This window comes from Corvus hawaiiensis, chromosome 12 (genome assembly GCF_020740725.1).
Source record: "Corvus hawaiiensis isolate bCorHaw1 chromosome 12, bCorHaw1.pri.cur, whole genome shotgun sequence".
In the NCBI taxonomy this organism is placed as follows: Eukaryota; Metazoa; Chordata; class Aves; order Passeriformes; family Corvidae; genus Corvus; species Corvus hawaiiensis.
This window is the reverse complement of record NC_063224.1, coordinates 2,857,572-2,874,062: the sequence shown is the minus strand read 5'-3', so window position 1 is coordinate 2,874,062 and position 16,491 is coordinate 2,857,572. Positions and strand designations below refer to the sequence as shown.

General features: G+C 54.8%; 2 protein-coding genes across 3 annotated transcripts; both read right to left on the bottom strand.

The window, feature by feature from the left end:
- Positions 1-257: 257 nt before the first annotated feature.
- FOXL1 (forkhead box L1) lies at positions 258-5,101 on the bottom strand. Of its 2 annotated transcripts, none has more exons than XM_048316772.1 (2): positions 3,210-5,101; positions 258-2,374 (listed from the first exon to the last, which is right to left on the bottom strand). In XM_048316772.1, the coding sequence occupies exon 2, from the start codon at positions 2,210-2,212 to the stop codon at positions 1,331-1,333; it is 882 nt and encodes a 293-aa protein (XP_048172729.1). In that variant the 5' UTR covers positions 2,213-2,374; positions 3,210-5,101; the 3' UTR covers positions 258-1,330. The 2 variants fall into 2 exon arrangements, 1 of the variants encoding a protein (XP_048172729.1); XR_007206367.1 differs by having other exon boundaries at positions 2,216-2,374.
- A 2,729-nt stretch (positions 5,102-7,830) lies between these two features.
- FOXC2 (forkhead box C2) lies at positions 7,831-10,560 on the bottom strand. Its single transcript, XM_048316768.1, has one exon. The coding sequence runs from the start codon at positions 10,214-10,216 to the stop codon at positions 8,747-8,749; it is 1,470 nt and encodes a 489-aa protein (XP_048172725.1). The 5' UTR covers positions 10,217-10,560; the 3' UTR covers positions 7,831-8,746.
- Positions 10,561-16,491: the final 5,931 nt, after the last annotated feature.

Sequence of the window (16,491 nt, the reverse complement as noted above, 5' to 3'; positions counted from 1 at the left end):
CATTTCCAATATCCAGGTGCTCATTTAAGAGCAGGCTTTGTTTTTGAGATGGGGTTGGAGGGAGAAGGAGGAACAATCATTTTGGGAAAGATTTCATGAGTTTCAAGGAACAGGTAATTTCCCAGCAGCCCATTTGTAGCCTCTCCCATCTTTTTGTGGTCCAGCACCAGGATATTTGCTGCCTCCAGCAGTAGGCCCCATTCCTTCATCCTCCAGCACAAGCCAAGGAGTGTTTTACATCACACCAGCCACACTCCTGAACAAAAATACCTTTATTGGATATAGGTTTGGTTTCATAATGAAAATTGGGAATATAAATTTATTTTCCAAAGGGGCATTTATCCACTAATATACAAAAAGCCTCTATTTATGGCAAACAAAAATACAAAATATTCCTGATTTCTTGCAATGTGTCAGGATTCTTCCTTCTTCATGAAAAAAGAAAACTTTAGAAACATAGCTGATGTCTCTTTTTTTTTTTTTTTTCCCCTGGTATTTGTCCCAGCCTCCACAACCCTGCCTCAGTCTTTTTTGGTCAGAAGCAACTGATCCTAGCAAGATATGGAAAGCAGACAAATCTCCATGTTTGCTCATCCATCCCCCTCTTTTTGGCCACATCCATGAGGAGAAACTCTGTGCGGATACTCCAAAGCACCAGCGCTGGGCAGGAAACCAGTTCCACACCGTGCTGGATCAAAGCAAGCAGGAATGTGCAGGATGAGCCTGGGTTGCTTGATCTGCCATTAGTTCAGCTCCAGTTACCTGCCCTTCCCCACCGGGAGGACCAGGCCAGTGGGGAATAGCAGGAATTATTATGTGCCTGTGGGTATTCATGGCAAAATTCTGGGCATTATTAATACCTGTGGGTATTCATGGCAAAACAAATCTCAGCCTCCTCCCCCCGGGATGGGGCTTGGTTTTCAAATGGAAAATAAAAGAAGAAAACAGAGACCTGAAGGGCTCCAGAAAAACCTGGTCTGAGGAACCTGAGGGATGCAAAGACTAAAGGTGCAGAGCAAACCCCACGGGGCTTGGGGGCCAGCGTGGGCATTCCCCCCGTGCCTGCCTCGACCTCCACCGCCCACGGGAAAACAAAGCCGCTTTACCTTCAAAAGTCGCTCTGGCAGGGGGTGGGAGGCAACCGCTAAAGAGAGTCCGCAGCAAGACGCGCCTTGAAAATGCCCTGAAATCCTGAGTCACCTTTAAAACATCGCTTTGGGGTTTTTTTTTTAGGTCTTTACCCCCGTGGTGAGGTCTGAGTCCGATCTCTCCCTCCCATCGCGCCCCCCGGAGCAGCGCTCGGGGCCGCGGGGCGTTAATTGTGGGGCTACTACTGGAAATTAAACACCGCCTCGGAGAAGTGCAGAGGGAAGCAGGAGAGGAAGGGGATGCCGATGTGGTAAAGCCTCCCGTGCACCTGGGAGTCGAGCATGAGAGAGGCGTTGAGGGCCGGCCCGAAGCCGCCGCTGGCCACCAGAGAGCCGCCGAGGCAGCCGGCGGGGCTCTCCCGGGCCGCCTTGGGGGCTGCCCCGGGGGGCGGCGGCCGCAGCCCCTGCGCCAGGATGCTCTCGATGCTGAAGCTGCGACCCCGCGGGCCGCTCTTGTGCGGCGGGGCGGCGGCGGCGGCGGGGAGCGGGGGCGGCCCGCCGGGGGAAGCCGCTGTCCCCCCGCCCGGCCGCGGGACCCCCGCGTCCCCCGGGGCCGCCGCTGCCGCCGCGCTGCCCTTGGCCCGCTTGGGCTCGACGGGGCGAGCGGGTGGCCCCGGCTGCTCGCCACCCTTGGCGTCCGGCGGGGCCGCGGCTTTGGGCTTCCTCTTCCTGCGGCGGTAGTTGCCGTTCTCGAACATGTCCAGGCACCGCGGGTCCAGAGTCCAGTAGCTGCCCTTGCCGGGCCGCCCCTTCTCGCGGGGCACCTTGACGAAGCAGTCGTTGAGGGAGAGGTTGTGGCGGATGCTGTTCTGCCAGCCCTGCTTGTTGTCGTGGTAGAAGGGGAAGCGGTCCATGATGAACTGGTAGATGCCGCTGAGGGTCACCTTCTGCTCCGGAGCCTCTTTGATGGCCATGGCGATGAGGGCGATGTAGCTGTAGGGGGGTTTCTGCGGGGGGTCCTGCCGGGACATCGCCCCCCCGGGGGCGAAGCCGAGCGCGGCCGGCAGGTAAACCATGGACGGGCTGCCCAGGGGGGAGAGGTGGCTGCCGTAGATGTGGCTCATCGCCGGCGGGCTCCCAGCTCCGCGTCTTCCCCCTCGGAGCCGAGCGAAGGGACGGGGCAGTGCAAGAACGTGGGACGAGTCCACCGGGGAGCTGTTTGTGCGAGCTCAGCTCCCAGCCCTGCCTGAAGGAGCTCGCTCTGCCTCTGTCCCTGCTTCATAGCTCTTAAGAAAAAAAAAAAAAAAAAAAAAAAAAAAAAAGGAGGAAAAAAAAAAGTTAAATAATTGTTGTAAGTTTGCTATTATATGTTGACTTAGCGCTGGAAAATAAATTGTCTCTGATAAACAGTCGTTTGTGTTCTCAGCCCACCCACATTAATTAAAATTTCATTGCTACAAAACTCCGAGCACTCTCCACGTGTCTCGCCGGTACCAGCCAATGGTCTCCGGGTTATTCCTTCATTTGTTTATAGAATTAGTCTGTTGATAAGTCTGCCCACCCAAGTCGAATCAAGCTGTGTTTATTTGGAAAAATTTCCGGGCACCCAATATATAAACGCACTGATCTGATGTTTGAAATATCACGTCCACCCTTTGACGCTGTAAGCACACACAGCAGAGCAGGATGTACACTGCTGGAGCTGGGGAGCAGCGCCCAGGGATCCCCGCAGCAAAACTGGGACATTAAACAACACGAAAATTAAAAAAAAAAAATCAAGAAAGGAGAGAAAGGGGTGGATGAGAGGAGGAGGCAGAGCTGCGATCGGGAGGAAGGAAAAGGGAAGGGGGGCTCAGAGGTGGAGGGGTCCTTTGCACCTCCCGCTGCAGGGACCCGGTTTTCCACCCCAAGGAGACCCCCAGGGACCAGCGAAAAGAGACCCCCGAGCAGGCAGAGCTGCGCCGGGGGAGACTGCAGAAAAAGGGGAATTTGGCAGGCGCGGGGAGGAGGGTCAGTATTTGTGAATGCGGGCCTGTTGCTTTATATTATGTACTTTCCTGTTTATAACAAGGAGGGGGATTATAACAACTTTACAAGTGCACACAGCTGGCCGGTGCTTACATTAGGAATTTGTGATGCTCTTTTTCTGTATAAACGTCCAGGTTTGGGGCTGTGTTTTCTGTTGTTGGATTTTTTTTTTTTTTTAATTCACTGACGTAACAGCTTTAATCCGAGGCCCCGAGGGATTCCGATGCAGTTGGAGGCGTCGCCTGTATCCCCAGTCCCCCCGCAGGCTGAGACCTTCGGGAGCCTCTGTTCCGTGAAGCATCTTTTCTCCGGGGCAGGGAAGAAGAGGCCTGAGGGGGATCCTTTCTCCTTGAAAGAGAGATATCCCAACAGCGCAGCTCCCACGAGCCTGCTGGGATTTTTACCTGGCGGGGGAAGAGGTAAAAGCCGAGCTCCGGGGTGTCCCCCAGCAGCACCCGGCCCTGGCGATGCCTCCGCCTCCCCACGCCCGAATTTCCCTGAAAGTTCCCCTTCACCCGCGGGATTTCTCGCCCACTGCCGCTCCCCCGCTGAGAGAAGGAGTTTCATCCCCAGGGTAAAACGCAGCGCGATGCTGCGGAGCTGCAGATGCGGCCTGAAAGCTGCAAACAGCCGGGAGAGCCTGGGAAACGCAGCCGGGGTGCGCAGGGAGGCGGCTTCTCGGGCGGGGGTGTGGGGGTCTCCCCTCTCACTGGCCGGGTCCACGCGTGGGAGGGGAATTCCCCCCTCTAACACCGCCCTCGCCGGTAATTCCGCATCCCTCCCCCGCCCTGCGCACCCCCGCCGGCCCCCGGGAGCTGCAGCACCCAGCCGCCCTGCCAAAAGCGCAATAAATCCCCAAATAAACAAAAAGAGATGTGTAAAAGGAGGGATTTGGGGGCTCCCCGCCTCTCGACACCGGGGACCAGCGGTCCCCGGGCAGCCTCCCCGCCCCTGGAGCATCCTCGCCGGGGAGGGATGGAGCAGAGCGCGGCTGCTCTGACCCGCCCGGCGCATCCTCAGAGCAGCCCCCCTCCTCTTCCCACCTCGGGGAGTGCCCCGCTCCTTGAGACACTCCAGGCACGGATTAGTAAAATAATAAATACTCGCGTGTACGGCAGGACAGTCGCACGGGCTCCCGCGCGCTCCCTGAGCTCCCTCCCCCAGTAAAATTCTTGCTTCCTCCCTTGTTTTCCCCTCTTGGCGGTGGGAAATCCTTGGAGGCGGGGATGCGGCTTTTCTCTCCGTTCCTTCTTCCCAGCTCATGTGCTGCCTGTTATCCCTGTTATCCCTGTTATCCCTTTCCTGCTGGCGGCATCGCTGGAGCTCGCTGCGTTATCCGCACGGGATCGGCCCTCCGAGAGGCTCCGCCGGCTGCGGGGGGGCCGGGGAAGCGACAGAGCGGGGTTCTCGTTGATGCTGTCGGTACCGTCGCTCTCTCCCTGAACGGAAAAAAGAAAAACAAACAACGCGGAGCCGGCGATGGAGGCGCTCCTGGATGGGTTTCCACTCCTCTGCAGCTGACGAGCCCCTTTTAAAGCAGCAGCGAGGAGAGGTCCCTCCCGGAGCCCCCGGGGGGGAGCAGGGCGCAAATGAGTGCTCCCCGTTCCTACTGCAGCCCGGGATGGGGGGAGCAGAGGTGCGAATCAGTGCTTCCCACTCCTGCTGCATCCCAGTCTTGGAGGGAAGATGGGGTGTGAATCAGAGCTCCCCTTTCCTGCTGCATCCCGGGATGGGAGAGATCGGGAATGTGAATCAGAGCTCCCCACTCCTGCTGCATCCCAGTCTTGGAGGGAGCGGGATGTAAATCAGAGCTCCCCATTCCTGCTGCACCCCGGGATGGGGGAACAGGGCAAAAATCAGTGCTCCGCACTCCGGCTGCATCCCAGTCTTGGAGGGGAGAAGGGGTGCGAATCAGAACTCCCCGCTCCTGCTGCATCCCGGGATGGGGGGAGCAGGGGTGTAAATCAGTGCTCCCCGCTGCATCCCGGCCTGGGCTCCCTCAGGAATGAGCTCCTGGCGGGAGCTGCTCGCCCCTCGCCCCCTGGCCGAGCCCGGTGCTGTAGAGATGCGAGGTCGCCCGGAATTGCCCAGGGATCAGGGATGTATTTCCTTCTCTCCCGGCCTTCCAGTGCCGAGTATGGATTTTCTGCAAAGTCCCTTCCAAAATGACAGAAGAGCTCGTGGCCTTCCCCAAAAACCTCTTGGCCGGTGCCTTCCCATGTACTCTAGGGAAGGTGGGATTAATTGGGAGGAACGAGACAGCTCCCGCTGGACTGTGCGGAGGCCCGGGGGAATTCCTGAAGGGAATACGTTTCACCCGGGGCCTGGAACACCAGGGAAACGCTTCCTTGACTGGAAGGACCTTCCCGGCGGGGACGAGGTGGAAAACCGCTGGCTCTTCTCCCCAAAACCGAAACTGTCTGGGGTTTTGGACAGGTTTGGAAACCCGATGGTGAATGGCAATACAATAATATATATATATATATTTGTATGAAATCCATCCACCGTCCTCATCCTTTACCCGGAGCCACCCTGAGTCCCAGCCTGGGGCCACAGGCCACGCAGCAGCATCAGCCAGTCCCCGGGGTGAAGCCTGGCCCCCTTGACCTGCGGGGAGAGGGGCTATGGGGGGGTTTATCCTTCGAGGGGCTGCAGAGCTAAATCTGCTCATTGCCGCCTTCAAAAGTTACCCTGGGCCTTCCTCCTTCCTTCACTTCTTCCTTCCCTCCCCTCTGCTCCGGCAGGGCTGGAGTCACCTGTCGCGACAGACTCCGATCGCGCTATCGAGCTGCCGATCTCAGCTTTCAAACAGAGTCCCAAAAGGATCCCCGCGTCCCGCACGGGGCTCTCGCCTCCCCCGGGACAGCGGCCCACCCCAAAGGGCTCCCCGCGGGGTGCTGGGGGTGACTGGGGACGAGGGACAGGGGCAGGACGGGGCGCAGCAAAGGGACGATGTTCGCAGCCCTGGCAGGAGCTCTCCAGTGGGACGGGAAAGAGGGGAGAGGGGACGGGAGCGGCGCAGATCCCGTGCGGGAGCGTCCTACAGGGGCGAGGTGCGGAAAGAAACACCAAAAAGGAGCTTTGAGGGGAAGGGGGATCCCCAGGAAGTGTCCAGCAGCAGCTGGGAGGAGGCTGCAGAGCCCTGGCGGTGTCCCGAATGCCGGCACCGCATCCCCTGGGCATCCCATCCCTGCCTGAGGAAAAGGGTGCCCAGCGCCCGGGTTGGAAGATGTGGGAGCAGCGGCGATCCCGGGATTTCTCGACGAGTGTGGGAAAACCCACAGCAGGCACCTGACTTCAGTCATCTCCCCGCCAGCGTCCCCGGGATCCACGCAGGAAAAAGTCCCACGGGAAGAGGGTCTGGACCAGGGGAGAATTCTTTCCCCATTAGGTTTTTCCCCCCCTATTTATTTTCTTCTCACCATTTTACTCTCTTTATTTCCCTTTCACCCTATTTTTTTTTTTTATCCTTTACACTATTTATTTTCTCTTATTAAGATAGCGCTTCGGATTTTATTTCACTAAAAAATAAAAAAGAAGAAAATATAAAATTAAATAAAAACCACCCTCTGAGAGCCAGGAAAAACTGCAGGAGATTTTTTTTACAAGAACGTTCCTTAAAACACAGATCAAGTGAGGCTCAGACGTTTTTTTCTCATTTACATCGAGAGTTTCGGTGCTTTTTGCCAACTTTCAAGCGCAGGCGAAATTTAACCGGTCAAAACCAATTTAGATCATCGATTTGAACAGCCTGACGTGGGTATAACCCAAAAAAAAGGGCTACGGGGGGCACTGGAGGGCTCGGGAGCTGGGGAGGGGGCACGGTTGGGAGTTATTCCCTGGAAATGCTGGATGGATGTGATTTTACAAGCTGGGAAAGGAGCCTGGCTCCAGTGAGCTGGGTTTGAAAAGTTTCAAAAACCTCCTAAACTCTGCTTCAGGCTTTGCCGGCATTCCCAGGCTTTCAGGATTGCTAAATCCTGTGTTTTGCCCTGGATTAAAGCTCCTCGGACAGGTTAAAGGATGATTTGGGAAAAACAAGAATATCTGGCAGTGCCCGGCCTTGCGAACAGGAGCTCAAATAGATAAAGGGAAGTTTAAAATCAGCCAATCCTTCAAACAAGAGAGCACTTCAAAACTGTGAAATGATTCTCGAGTGAACTTTCCACCTTGTTTTTTAAGACGCCACAGCGAATCCGGGTTTAAGTGATCGCTCTCACTCCCGGGCACTCGGGATTCCTTTCAAGAAAAGCAAATAAATAAATAAAACGGATTTTTAGGGAGGGTTGTTTTCTGTCCTGGAAAGAGGCGGCTCCGGGCGCAGAGACGCCGAGCCCCGCGCAAGGGCCGCGCTCGCAAGGACGGGGCGAGAGGAGCAGAAATTCCCCTCCCTGTGCCTCCTGTTTTCCCTGTTTTCCCCATCGGAGGCCGGGGAAAACTCCCTAAATTTCAAGGCGGCAGGGATTCGGGATTGAGCGGGCTCAGCCCCGGCTGCCCCCGAGGTGCTTTTCCTTCCCCCCCTCCCCAGCTGAACAATTCCGGCTCTTCACGTGAATTCAACCTTTTCTCCAAGAAAGAATCCTCAGAAACCTTCAGGAAAACGACTTTGTTTTAAAAACAACCAGCGCCGCGTTTTCTGCGTGAAGGAAAGGTGAAGGGAGAAAGAAAAAAACCTGCACGAAACCCCCAGTTTATACACAGAGAAGCGCCAGACTTGGAGCAGAAAAAACCAGCATGGATTTATTTTAAGGTAAGTACAACAATTAGGACCACATAAGACAAACGAACTTCGAAGCAGGTTAAAGCAAATAGTCCTTAGGAATGGTAAAGGTGAAATCTATGATACAAAACATCACACGTCGTAAATAATAATAAAAAAGTATCAGATACTTTGTCTATTTTTTTCCATTAAAAAAAAAAATCCACCAGCAAAAAATAAATTATTTCCTCATCTTGCGAAAAGAACAGCTCTAAAAGGAAAGAAAATCTATTGCATAATTGTACACAGAAGAAGAAATCACTTGTCATTAATTTGGAAGTTAGGAACCGTTGGGCGAGACAAAAATAATCCAGTGAACTCAACTTTAAATATTATATTAATGGCTCTGAAAATCAGCCTGATTAGAAATCCACACATTTTTTACAGCACAACAGAGAACTTCAAAAATACCCAGGACATATATTTATATATATATTTATAAACTTTTTTTTTTCCTTTTAAAACGTATAAATGGTCGTTGTGATATTGGTCCATAACTTATTTTTCTGAGACCCCCTATACTTTAGCATATAAAATTTGCCACTTTTAGATAGACATATATATATATAATTTTTTTAACCTTTTCCTTCTTTTTTTTCTTTTTTTTTTTTTTTTCCTTTTTCAAATGAGAGATCCCCCTTTTTCAAGTAAAACATACTTGTCCGGATTTAAGGAGGCCCAAAACGGGGCTTTTGGGATCTTAAAACTGTGGTGGCCACAAGGTTCATGGGGACGCTGTCATCTTTTTTTTCTGCGTTTGGTGTGGGTTTATTTCTCCCGATCATTTTTTCATAATTATTATTAATAATAATTTTTTTAAGCTTTTTTTTTTTGTTGTTTCGGATGGGCCTAGGCGGGGGGTGGCGGCTACTCAGTACTTAGTGCAGTCGTAGGAGTAGGGGGCGGCGTGGCGATATAGGGAGGGCGCGGATCTGTAGGGGATCTGACAGGCGGAGTTGCTGCTCACCTGGTGCTCGCTCAGCGCCGCGCTCTCCATCCCCAGCCGGTGCGACGTGAACATTTCCCGCACGTTGGGAAAAGTCTGCTGCTGAGAGCCAAAAGTGTGCCCGGGCAGGTGGCTCAGCTCAGCGCCGTGGTTGAGGTACCAGGAGGCCGGCGGCTGTCCCCCCGCAGCCCCTCCGCCTCCGCCGCCTCCGTGGGGATGCCCGGTGCCCAGCGCTCCGTCCTGCCCCGCGGGCAGGCTCAGCGTGCCGAGGGGCGACGGGGCGCCGGTGGGATGCTCGGCCAGCCCGTCCTCCAGCGGAGCGCACATGTGGCCCGGCCTGTCGCCGCTGTAGAGGCTCATGGCCCGCATGCTGCAGTGGTAGCTCCCACTAGTGTCCAGCGCCTGGCTGCACGCCGCGCTGTAGCCCGACGGCTGCCCCGCGGGGTAGCCCAGCGCCAGCCCGCCGCCCGTCCTGCCCGAGGCGGCACTCACCGGGCTCAGGTCCCCCGCGGGGGAAGTCCGCAGGGTCATGATGCTCTCCACGCTGAAGCCCGGCAGCCCGTTGCCGGCCGGGTGATGCTCGGGCAGCGATGCCTCCGGCGAGGCGGCGGCGGGGGGCGAGGCGGCGCTGCGGGGGCTGTCCCGCAGGGCCCCGCCGCTGGCTGGGCTCAGCGTCTCCACCTTGGTGATCACGGGCAGCTCGGGAGACGCCGTCTCGCTCTTGATCACCACCTTCTTCTCGGAGGCCGGCGCCGAGGCGGAGGAAGAGGAAGAGGAGGAGGAGGCTTCCTTAGGGAGGTCGGCGCCGGGCAGCCCGGGGGGCTTGGGCTGCTCCTTCAGCAGCCGTTCCCGGGCCTCCTCTTTCTCCTTGGAGACATCCTTCTTCTTGAAGCGTCTCCGGCGGCGCAGGAAGCTGCCGTTCTCGAACATGTTGTAGGAGTCGGGGTCCAGGGTCCAGTAGCTGCCCTTGCCCGGCTTCTTGTCGTCGCGGGGCACCTTGACGAAGCACTCGTTGAGGGAGAGGTTGTGGCGGATGCTGTTCTGCCAGCCCTGCTTGTTCTCTCGGTAGAAAGGGAAGCGGTCCATGATGAACTGGTAAATCCCATTGAGCGTGATCTTCTTGTCGGGGGCGTTCTGGATGGCCATGGTGATGAGGGCGATGTAGCTGTAAGGTGGCTTCACCAGGTCCTTGGGGGCGGTGGGTTGGTGCGGGTGGTAGGGGCCGTAGGAGCGCCCCATGCCCGCCGCGTACTGCTCGGCGTGGCCCGAGTAGACGCTCATGGGGTTGCCCATGCCGCCGTACGTCCCGGCCGCCCGGTAGTAATTCTGCTCGCTTAAATACGGCACCACTCCCAAAGCGTTGGGGTCCGAGACGGAGTAGCGAGCCTGCATCATGGAGAGGGGCTTCCCGCGGCCGGGCAGGCGAGGAGGAAGAGGAGGAGGGTGGAAGGGCCTCACCCCCGTCCGGGACCCCTTTGCGGAGAAGGGAGAGAGGGAGAGAGCGGGAGAGAGAGAGAGAGAGTCTCGGAGCCGAGCTCAATCCCAGCGTGTCCTCTAGCAGCGGCACCGCAGCGGCATCCTCCGGGTCGCCGGGGGCAGGGTGGTCTCTGGCGGCCTCTCCCTCCCTCTGTATGACTGTGATTCTTGTACACACGCCTACGGCCCGCGGCGGCGGCGGGCACTGCTGCGGGGAGCTGGGCTGGGGGGGCCTGTTCTCGCAGGAAAAGGGAATTTTAGAAAACAAAACAAAAACGAAGAATTTAAAAAAAAAAAAAAAAGTTGGAAAAAAAAAATTGAAAAAGAAAAAAGAAGAAAAAGCAGCCTTGCGGAAAACCCAGTCCTTGTCACAACAACGGCCCGAAGCGTTCCGGAGCCCCCGGAGGGGTGCGGGAGCCGCCGAGCTCCCTCCCGGCCGCGCTGCGCAGCTTCAAAACTCGCCCCGCGCCGCCGCCGCGCTTTTACTCCCCGCTGGCCCCGCCCCCCGCCGCCGCCGCCAGCCAATGGGAGCGCGCGGTGCCGCGGCCGCAGCCAATGGGAGCGCGGGACGCGGCGGCGCTGGCGAGCGGCCCCCGCGCGCGCCCCGGGCCGCGCCGCTCCCGGGCCGCGCCGAGCCCCGCGCCGGGCACCCACAGCCCCCTCCGCCCTGAGGTTTTAACGATTTGGCCCCAAAAAGAGCCCCGAGCCGAGCCGCCCCGGCCGGGGGATCTGCCCGCTGCCAGCGCCGCGGCCAACGGTGAAGTTTTGAAGCACTTTTTGCAGGCAGGTTGATGCCGGGGATGGCGGGAGCGGAGACACCGCGCTTGTTGCCCCGTAGTGCCGGTATCGCGATGTCCCTGTGCCGGGCAGCTCCTGCGTTCGCCTTTTTAAATGCATTTAAGTGAAATTCCTCGGGAGAGGCCGCCGGGTCCGTCCCGAGGTGCTCGCCCGGTGGCGGTGACATCGCGGCGCGCCTCGGCCCCGGTGGCGCCGTCGCTGCGGGTTCAGAGGTTCTTCTGCCGCTTTGGGGGAGTTTGGGGATATTTTATTATTATTAAAAAAAAACCAACAAAACCAACAATAAACAGAGAGCGCATTTAAGCGTCTATTTTTTTTTTCGTTCCGGGCGTTGAGGCGGATTTTCTTGTGCCTGTGAAATCCGCCCCTCTGCCTTCTCCCTAATGAGTTCATTAGAGGCAATCAGAGTGGGACAATTAGGGACGCATGGTGACCAAGTGTAAACTCAAGTGTTGGGGGAAAGCGCTGCGAATTGTTCTGTTCCACCCAAGAGAAAAGCGGATCTGCAGGGTGAAGGAACCAAGGTGAGGAACCAGCGATTTCCCCGTTCCGCAGGGAAAAAAAAATCAAAATATATTTATAATCAAAAATAGCGCTGCAAAATCGATTCGAGCCCGAAAAGACCAAGCTAAGGTTGAAATGAATTCGCTGTCACTTCGGCCGGGCTCCTTGCCGCCGCCTCCCCCGAGCCTGGCTGCTGCCGCTCTGATTCCTAAGCGGTGATTTTTTGGGTTTCTTACACTGTAATTCTGCCTTTCCCTCCTCGCAATTTGTGTGGTTTCGTAAGGCTTTAAACAAAGATATTTTTTTCCCCCAAAGTCGGGCTGGGATTTTGGCTGGCTGCTGAGACCAAGGGTCCCTTTCCCGCTCGCAGCCCGGGCGGTGGGGACGAGACCGCAGCCGGCTCCGGCCGTGGGAACCCGGCGAGGCTGTTAATTACCGGAGATCTTCTTAATAAGAAAGGAAACGATTTTATGCGATAACTGAGGGGAGGGAAAAAAAATAAATTATGAGGCAGCTCTTCTACAAGGAGGGATGGTTAAAAATGATCTGCAATGGAAAAATGGATTGGGAAGTTTCTCCGGGCACTTCAAAACTGTTATTTCATTTTGATGGAAGTAATTTGGAATGTTCGGGGAGGGTTTCATCCACCGAGAAAATGTCCGGGGATATTTTGTTTGTGAAAAAAAAATAGTGAATTCAGCGAGATAAGCTGATACTTTTCATGTAAAGGTATGGTCATAAGAGAAAACTTTCATTTTTTTTTTCTGGAATAATTTGAGAACGACTTCACACTTTTATGTTCGGTTTTCAAATAAATCATATTTCTCCTTACAACTTGGGCTGTGTCTTAGCGTACACAAGAACATGGGATTTCTTTAACGATATAAGTTTTTAAAATGCAGGAATTTTTAAATGCAGAGCTTGAGCAAAGCCACCCCTGCGGTGTCCCAGCGCTGTCCCTTCCTAGAAATATCGTTGATGGAATCTTACCTCCCCTCGGCTGAAAACTTTACCGAGATTAATTTCTACAGAACCCCCGGAAGCAGCAAAAGTTCTTTGCCTGCTGCAGCTGGGCACCGAGCAGAGACTGAACCAGCGGGCTCGGAAAAGCCCTAAAATTCGAATGGCTTGAAGAAGAAAAAAAAAACCGGCACTATGAAAAATACGCAGTTTCCAAACAGGGGAGCGCCGGGAGAGGAGGAGAGCGGGAGGCGCTTGGAAAAGCGGGATTCCCTCCGCGGGGCTCCCTTCGCCCGCTTCCCCGGGGGAGCCGCCGGTTTTCCTCTCGCAGCCTTTACCGGGCGCGTCGGGGGAGCTTTCGCAGCGCTCGGGGCGCTCCCGGGGCCGTTCCCGGGGCCGTTCCCGGGGCCGTTCCCGGGACTGTTCTCGGGCCGTTCCCGGAGCCGTTCCCGGGACTGTTCTCGGGCCGTTCCCGGGGCCGTTCCCGGGGCCGTTCCCGGGACTGTTCTCGGGCTGTTCCTGGGGCCGTTCCCGGAGCCGTTCCCGGGGCCGTTCCCGGGGCCGTTCCCGGGGCCGTTCCCGGGGCCGCTCCGGGCTCACCTGCCCGCGGGGGCTCCGCGCGGCGTGTGTCGCCCCCCGGGGGACACCGCGGGGACTGCAGCGCTCCCCGGCACCGCCCGGCCGGCCCGGGACGGGGACAGGACACGGGACAGAGATGGGGACAAATGAGAGACTGAGCGGGAAAAGGGGAAAGAGGGAGAAGTGTGGGAGAGAGGATGAGTGGAGAAAAGAAGGGGGCAGAGAGGAAAAGTAGGGAAGAAGGGAAGAAACAGCAAAGGAAAGAGAAATGAAGGAGGGAGGGAGGGAGGGAGGGAGGGAGGGAGGGAGGGAGGGAGGGAGGGAGGGAAGGAAGGAAGGAAGGAAGGAAGGAAGGAAGGAAGGAAGGAAGGAAGGAAGGAAGGAAGGAAGGAAGGAAGGAAGGAAGGAGGGAAGGAAGGAGGGAAGGAAGGAGGGAAGGAAGGAGGGAAGGAGGGAAGGAAGGAAGGAAGGAAGGAAGGAAGGAGGGAGGGAGGGAGGGAAGGAAGGAAGGAAGGAAGGAAGGAAGGAAGGAAGGAAGGAAGGAAGGAAGGAAGGAAGGAAGGAAGGAAAAAACGAAAGGAGTGAGAGAGAAGGAGAGGGAGAAAAAGATTAAGAAAGAAGGAAGGAAGAAGAGAAAGAATGAAAGAAAGAGGAAGACAGAAATAAAGGAAGAAAGAATGAAAGAAGAAGAGAAAAAGCAAGAAAGAAGAGAGAAGGAAAGCAGGAAAGAGAACGAGAAAAAAAGGAAAAAAGATGGAGAGAGAGCAAGAAAGAGAGAAGAGCAAGGAAAAGAAGAAAGAAGGAAAGAAGGAAAGAAAGAAAGAAGGAAAGAGAGAAAGGCAGGCTCTGTCGGGCACCGGTGCAATCAAGACCCATTGATGCACATAAATTTTCCCCAGTTTTCCATCTGTACTGGTGAGCGTCTGTACTGGAGAGGGCAGGAATCTCTGACTGCAGGGGGCTGATCCACACCAATTTTCCAGCAGCAGGAGCCATTGCTGTGTTCAAACTGGCCCAGACCTACCCCAGCTGCCCTAAGGTGCTTCCTTCACCAGGTTATTTCATAAGCACAACAATTCACTCACACACTCCTTATTCACACGTGGAAATCCACTTTACAGTGGCCCATAAACCAGTTTCTAGTACCTGACTATTGAAAACTTCATTAAAACCTCTTGCCTTTAAAATCTGTAGCCTAGTTTTAATTTTCAGTATTATTAAGCAGGGCATTATGGCTGGTTTAATGCTTCTTTCTGGGTGAATTTGGGCTGATTTTTGTGGCTGGCCTGGTGTGTTCAGCCTGCAGTTCCAAGGAGTGATTCCTACAGCACAAGATGTTTCTGCCTGCGTTTTTCCCAGGGTCTGGATTAATCTGATTCATATGTCCCTCCCTTTTTTTAGGTGTTTCCACAAACTGTGGGTGTTTCAAGCTGCGTTTCGTTTGTTTCAAAATCCCGGATCCTTTTTTAACCTCTTTCACTGAAATATTTGATTCAGCTTGGTAAAAATGGATTTTAGAAGTGGTTCAGGCACATCCAAAGCCTAATTTAATTTCTAAAGATGTGGTAGCTCTGTCTGCTTCCCAAGGAAAAGAGGCTTTCCCGTGCCATCCGTATGAGCTGCTCCAGGCTGCTGGAGCTGATGCTAAAGGCTGCAGTGACAGAAAAGACCCTGCAAAAGGAATTTGAAGCAAATTTCAGCCCTGTGGAGGCAAAAAAAAGAAAATTGAACCAGCAGAAAAGATGCCACCTGTCAGCAAACTCCTCATTTTTTTTAAGGCAAACTACCCTGATTTGTAGCAAACAGCTCAGGGACTCTTTTCTGGAAGCAAATCCACGGAAGGAATAGCTTTGCTGAGCATGGCTGGAGGGAGATGTAGGTGGTCTAGAAGGATCTCAGCCCTGCTTGGTTGTTAATGGATTCATTACCAGCACTGTTCGCCCTCCCTCGCTCTCCCTTCCTCACAGGGGGGGTGTTGGGGTGGAAACAAGTCCCAGCTGGGGTGGGGACTTTGGGTGATAGTGGACAGGCAGTGCTGGCACTCCCAGCCCAGCCCCAGCAGCGTAAATTGCTCACCCAAGGCCTGATCCCCAACTCCCCGCAGAGAAGGCGAAGTCACTGGGAGTTTTCCGTGAGTAGGAAGTGCAGGAATGAGCTTCAAACATTTCGGCCCAGCTCCACATGGGTGGTCTGTTGTGCCTGGAAGGATTCCCACTGGCTCCAGCAGCACTCCGAGAGCGAGTGGAAAGGCTCTTCCCAAACCCTGTTGTAGGACCAGGACTCCAAACCTTTTATTTTATCTTATTTTTATGCTTACAAGTGAAAAGGTGAAGCCTCACCACAGCATTTATCCCAGTGAGAGGAAAGATGTGTGCCAATGTCTTTACAAGCAGTTTGATGGGTGTTGAACTCTCTGGAATGGGTCTTCATGTCTCTGCTGACTTTGGGCAGCCGGTTGGGTGCAGAGCCCAGACAGTTTGGCTCCTGAAATAGCCAAGTGGGTCTGCACAAGCAGACCTTCCAAGCTTCTGACCTTTGGGGTAAAATGCCAGGTTCTAGGGGGGATATGGGGCAGGCGGTTCGGGAAGGCTGCACCTTCCTGGTACCTCAGCCAAGGGGGAAGGGAAGAGGGCAACGTGCGGCCGGGAGTTTGGGATAAAGGGAGGCTGCGCCCTCCGAAACCTCCAGAGAGAGAAAACCCCACTGGCATGTGCACAGTGGACTCTCTCCCTTCATTTTAATAAAGTTGCAGGACTCCTCTGTCTCCTTTCTGGACAAAAACCTCTGGCGTTTGTGGATTTTCCTGACACCAATATGCTGATATTAATCCAAATTTGGAAATCACTCAGCGCTGGAGGGGGAAAGACTCCTGAACTCCCTGAACTCAGCAGAGTCTTGGCCTTTGTGGGGAAAAAAAAACCTCAGTTCAACAGTGAGAAAAGGAGTTTGCATCTGCCCAGCTCCGTCTGCAACTGTTCAGAGAGGAGCATCCGAATTTGTTCCGCTTTTTTGGGTTGGCACAGCCACAGTTGGCTCTGACGAGGATGAGGATCCACAGCATCCAAGCCAAGCGCAAACTCCAAGGACATTTCCCCCCTTCGCCGCCACACTTTAAAATAAACCTTCCTTGTTTCATTGTTCCCATGACCCCTCCATCCCACTGCGCTCAGGAATGTCGGGATTCTCAACGTCCTCCCTCTTCTTGGGATACTTGTCGAACACACTAATTCTATAAATAATAAATCATGCAAACAAATCATTTATTATTCTATTAAAGGCGAGCAAGAAGTGAACTTTCGGGAAGCCGGCAGTCTGGGAAACCCACGGAGAGGCTGGATATTGTTTTATTCACC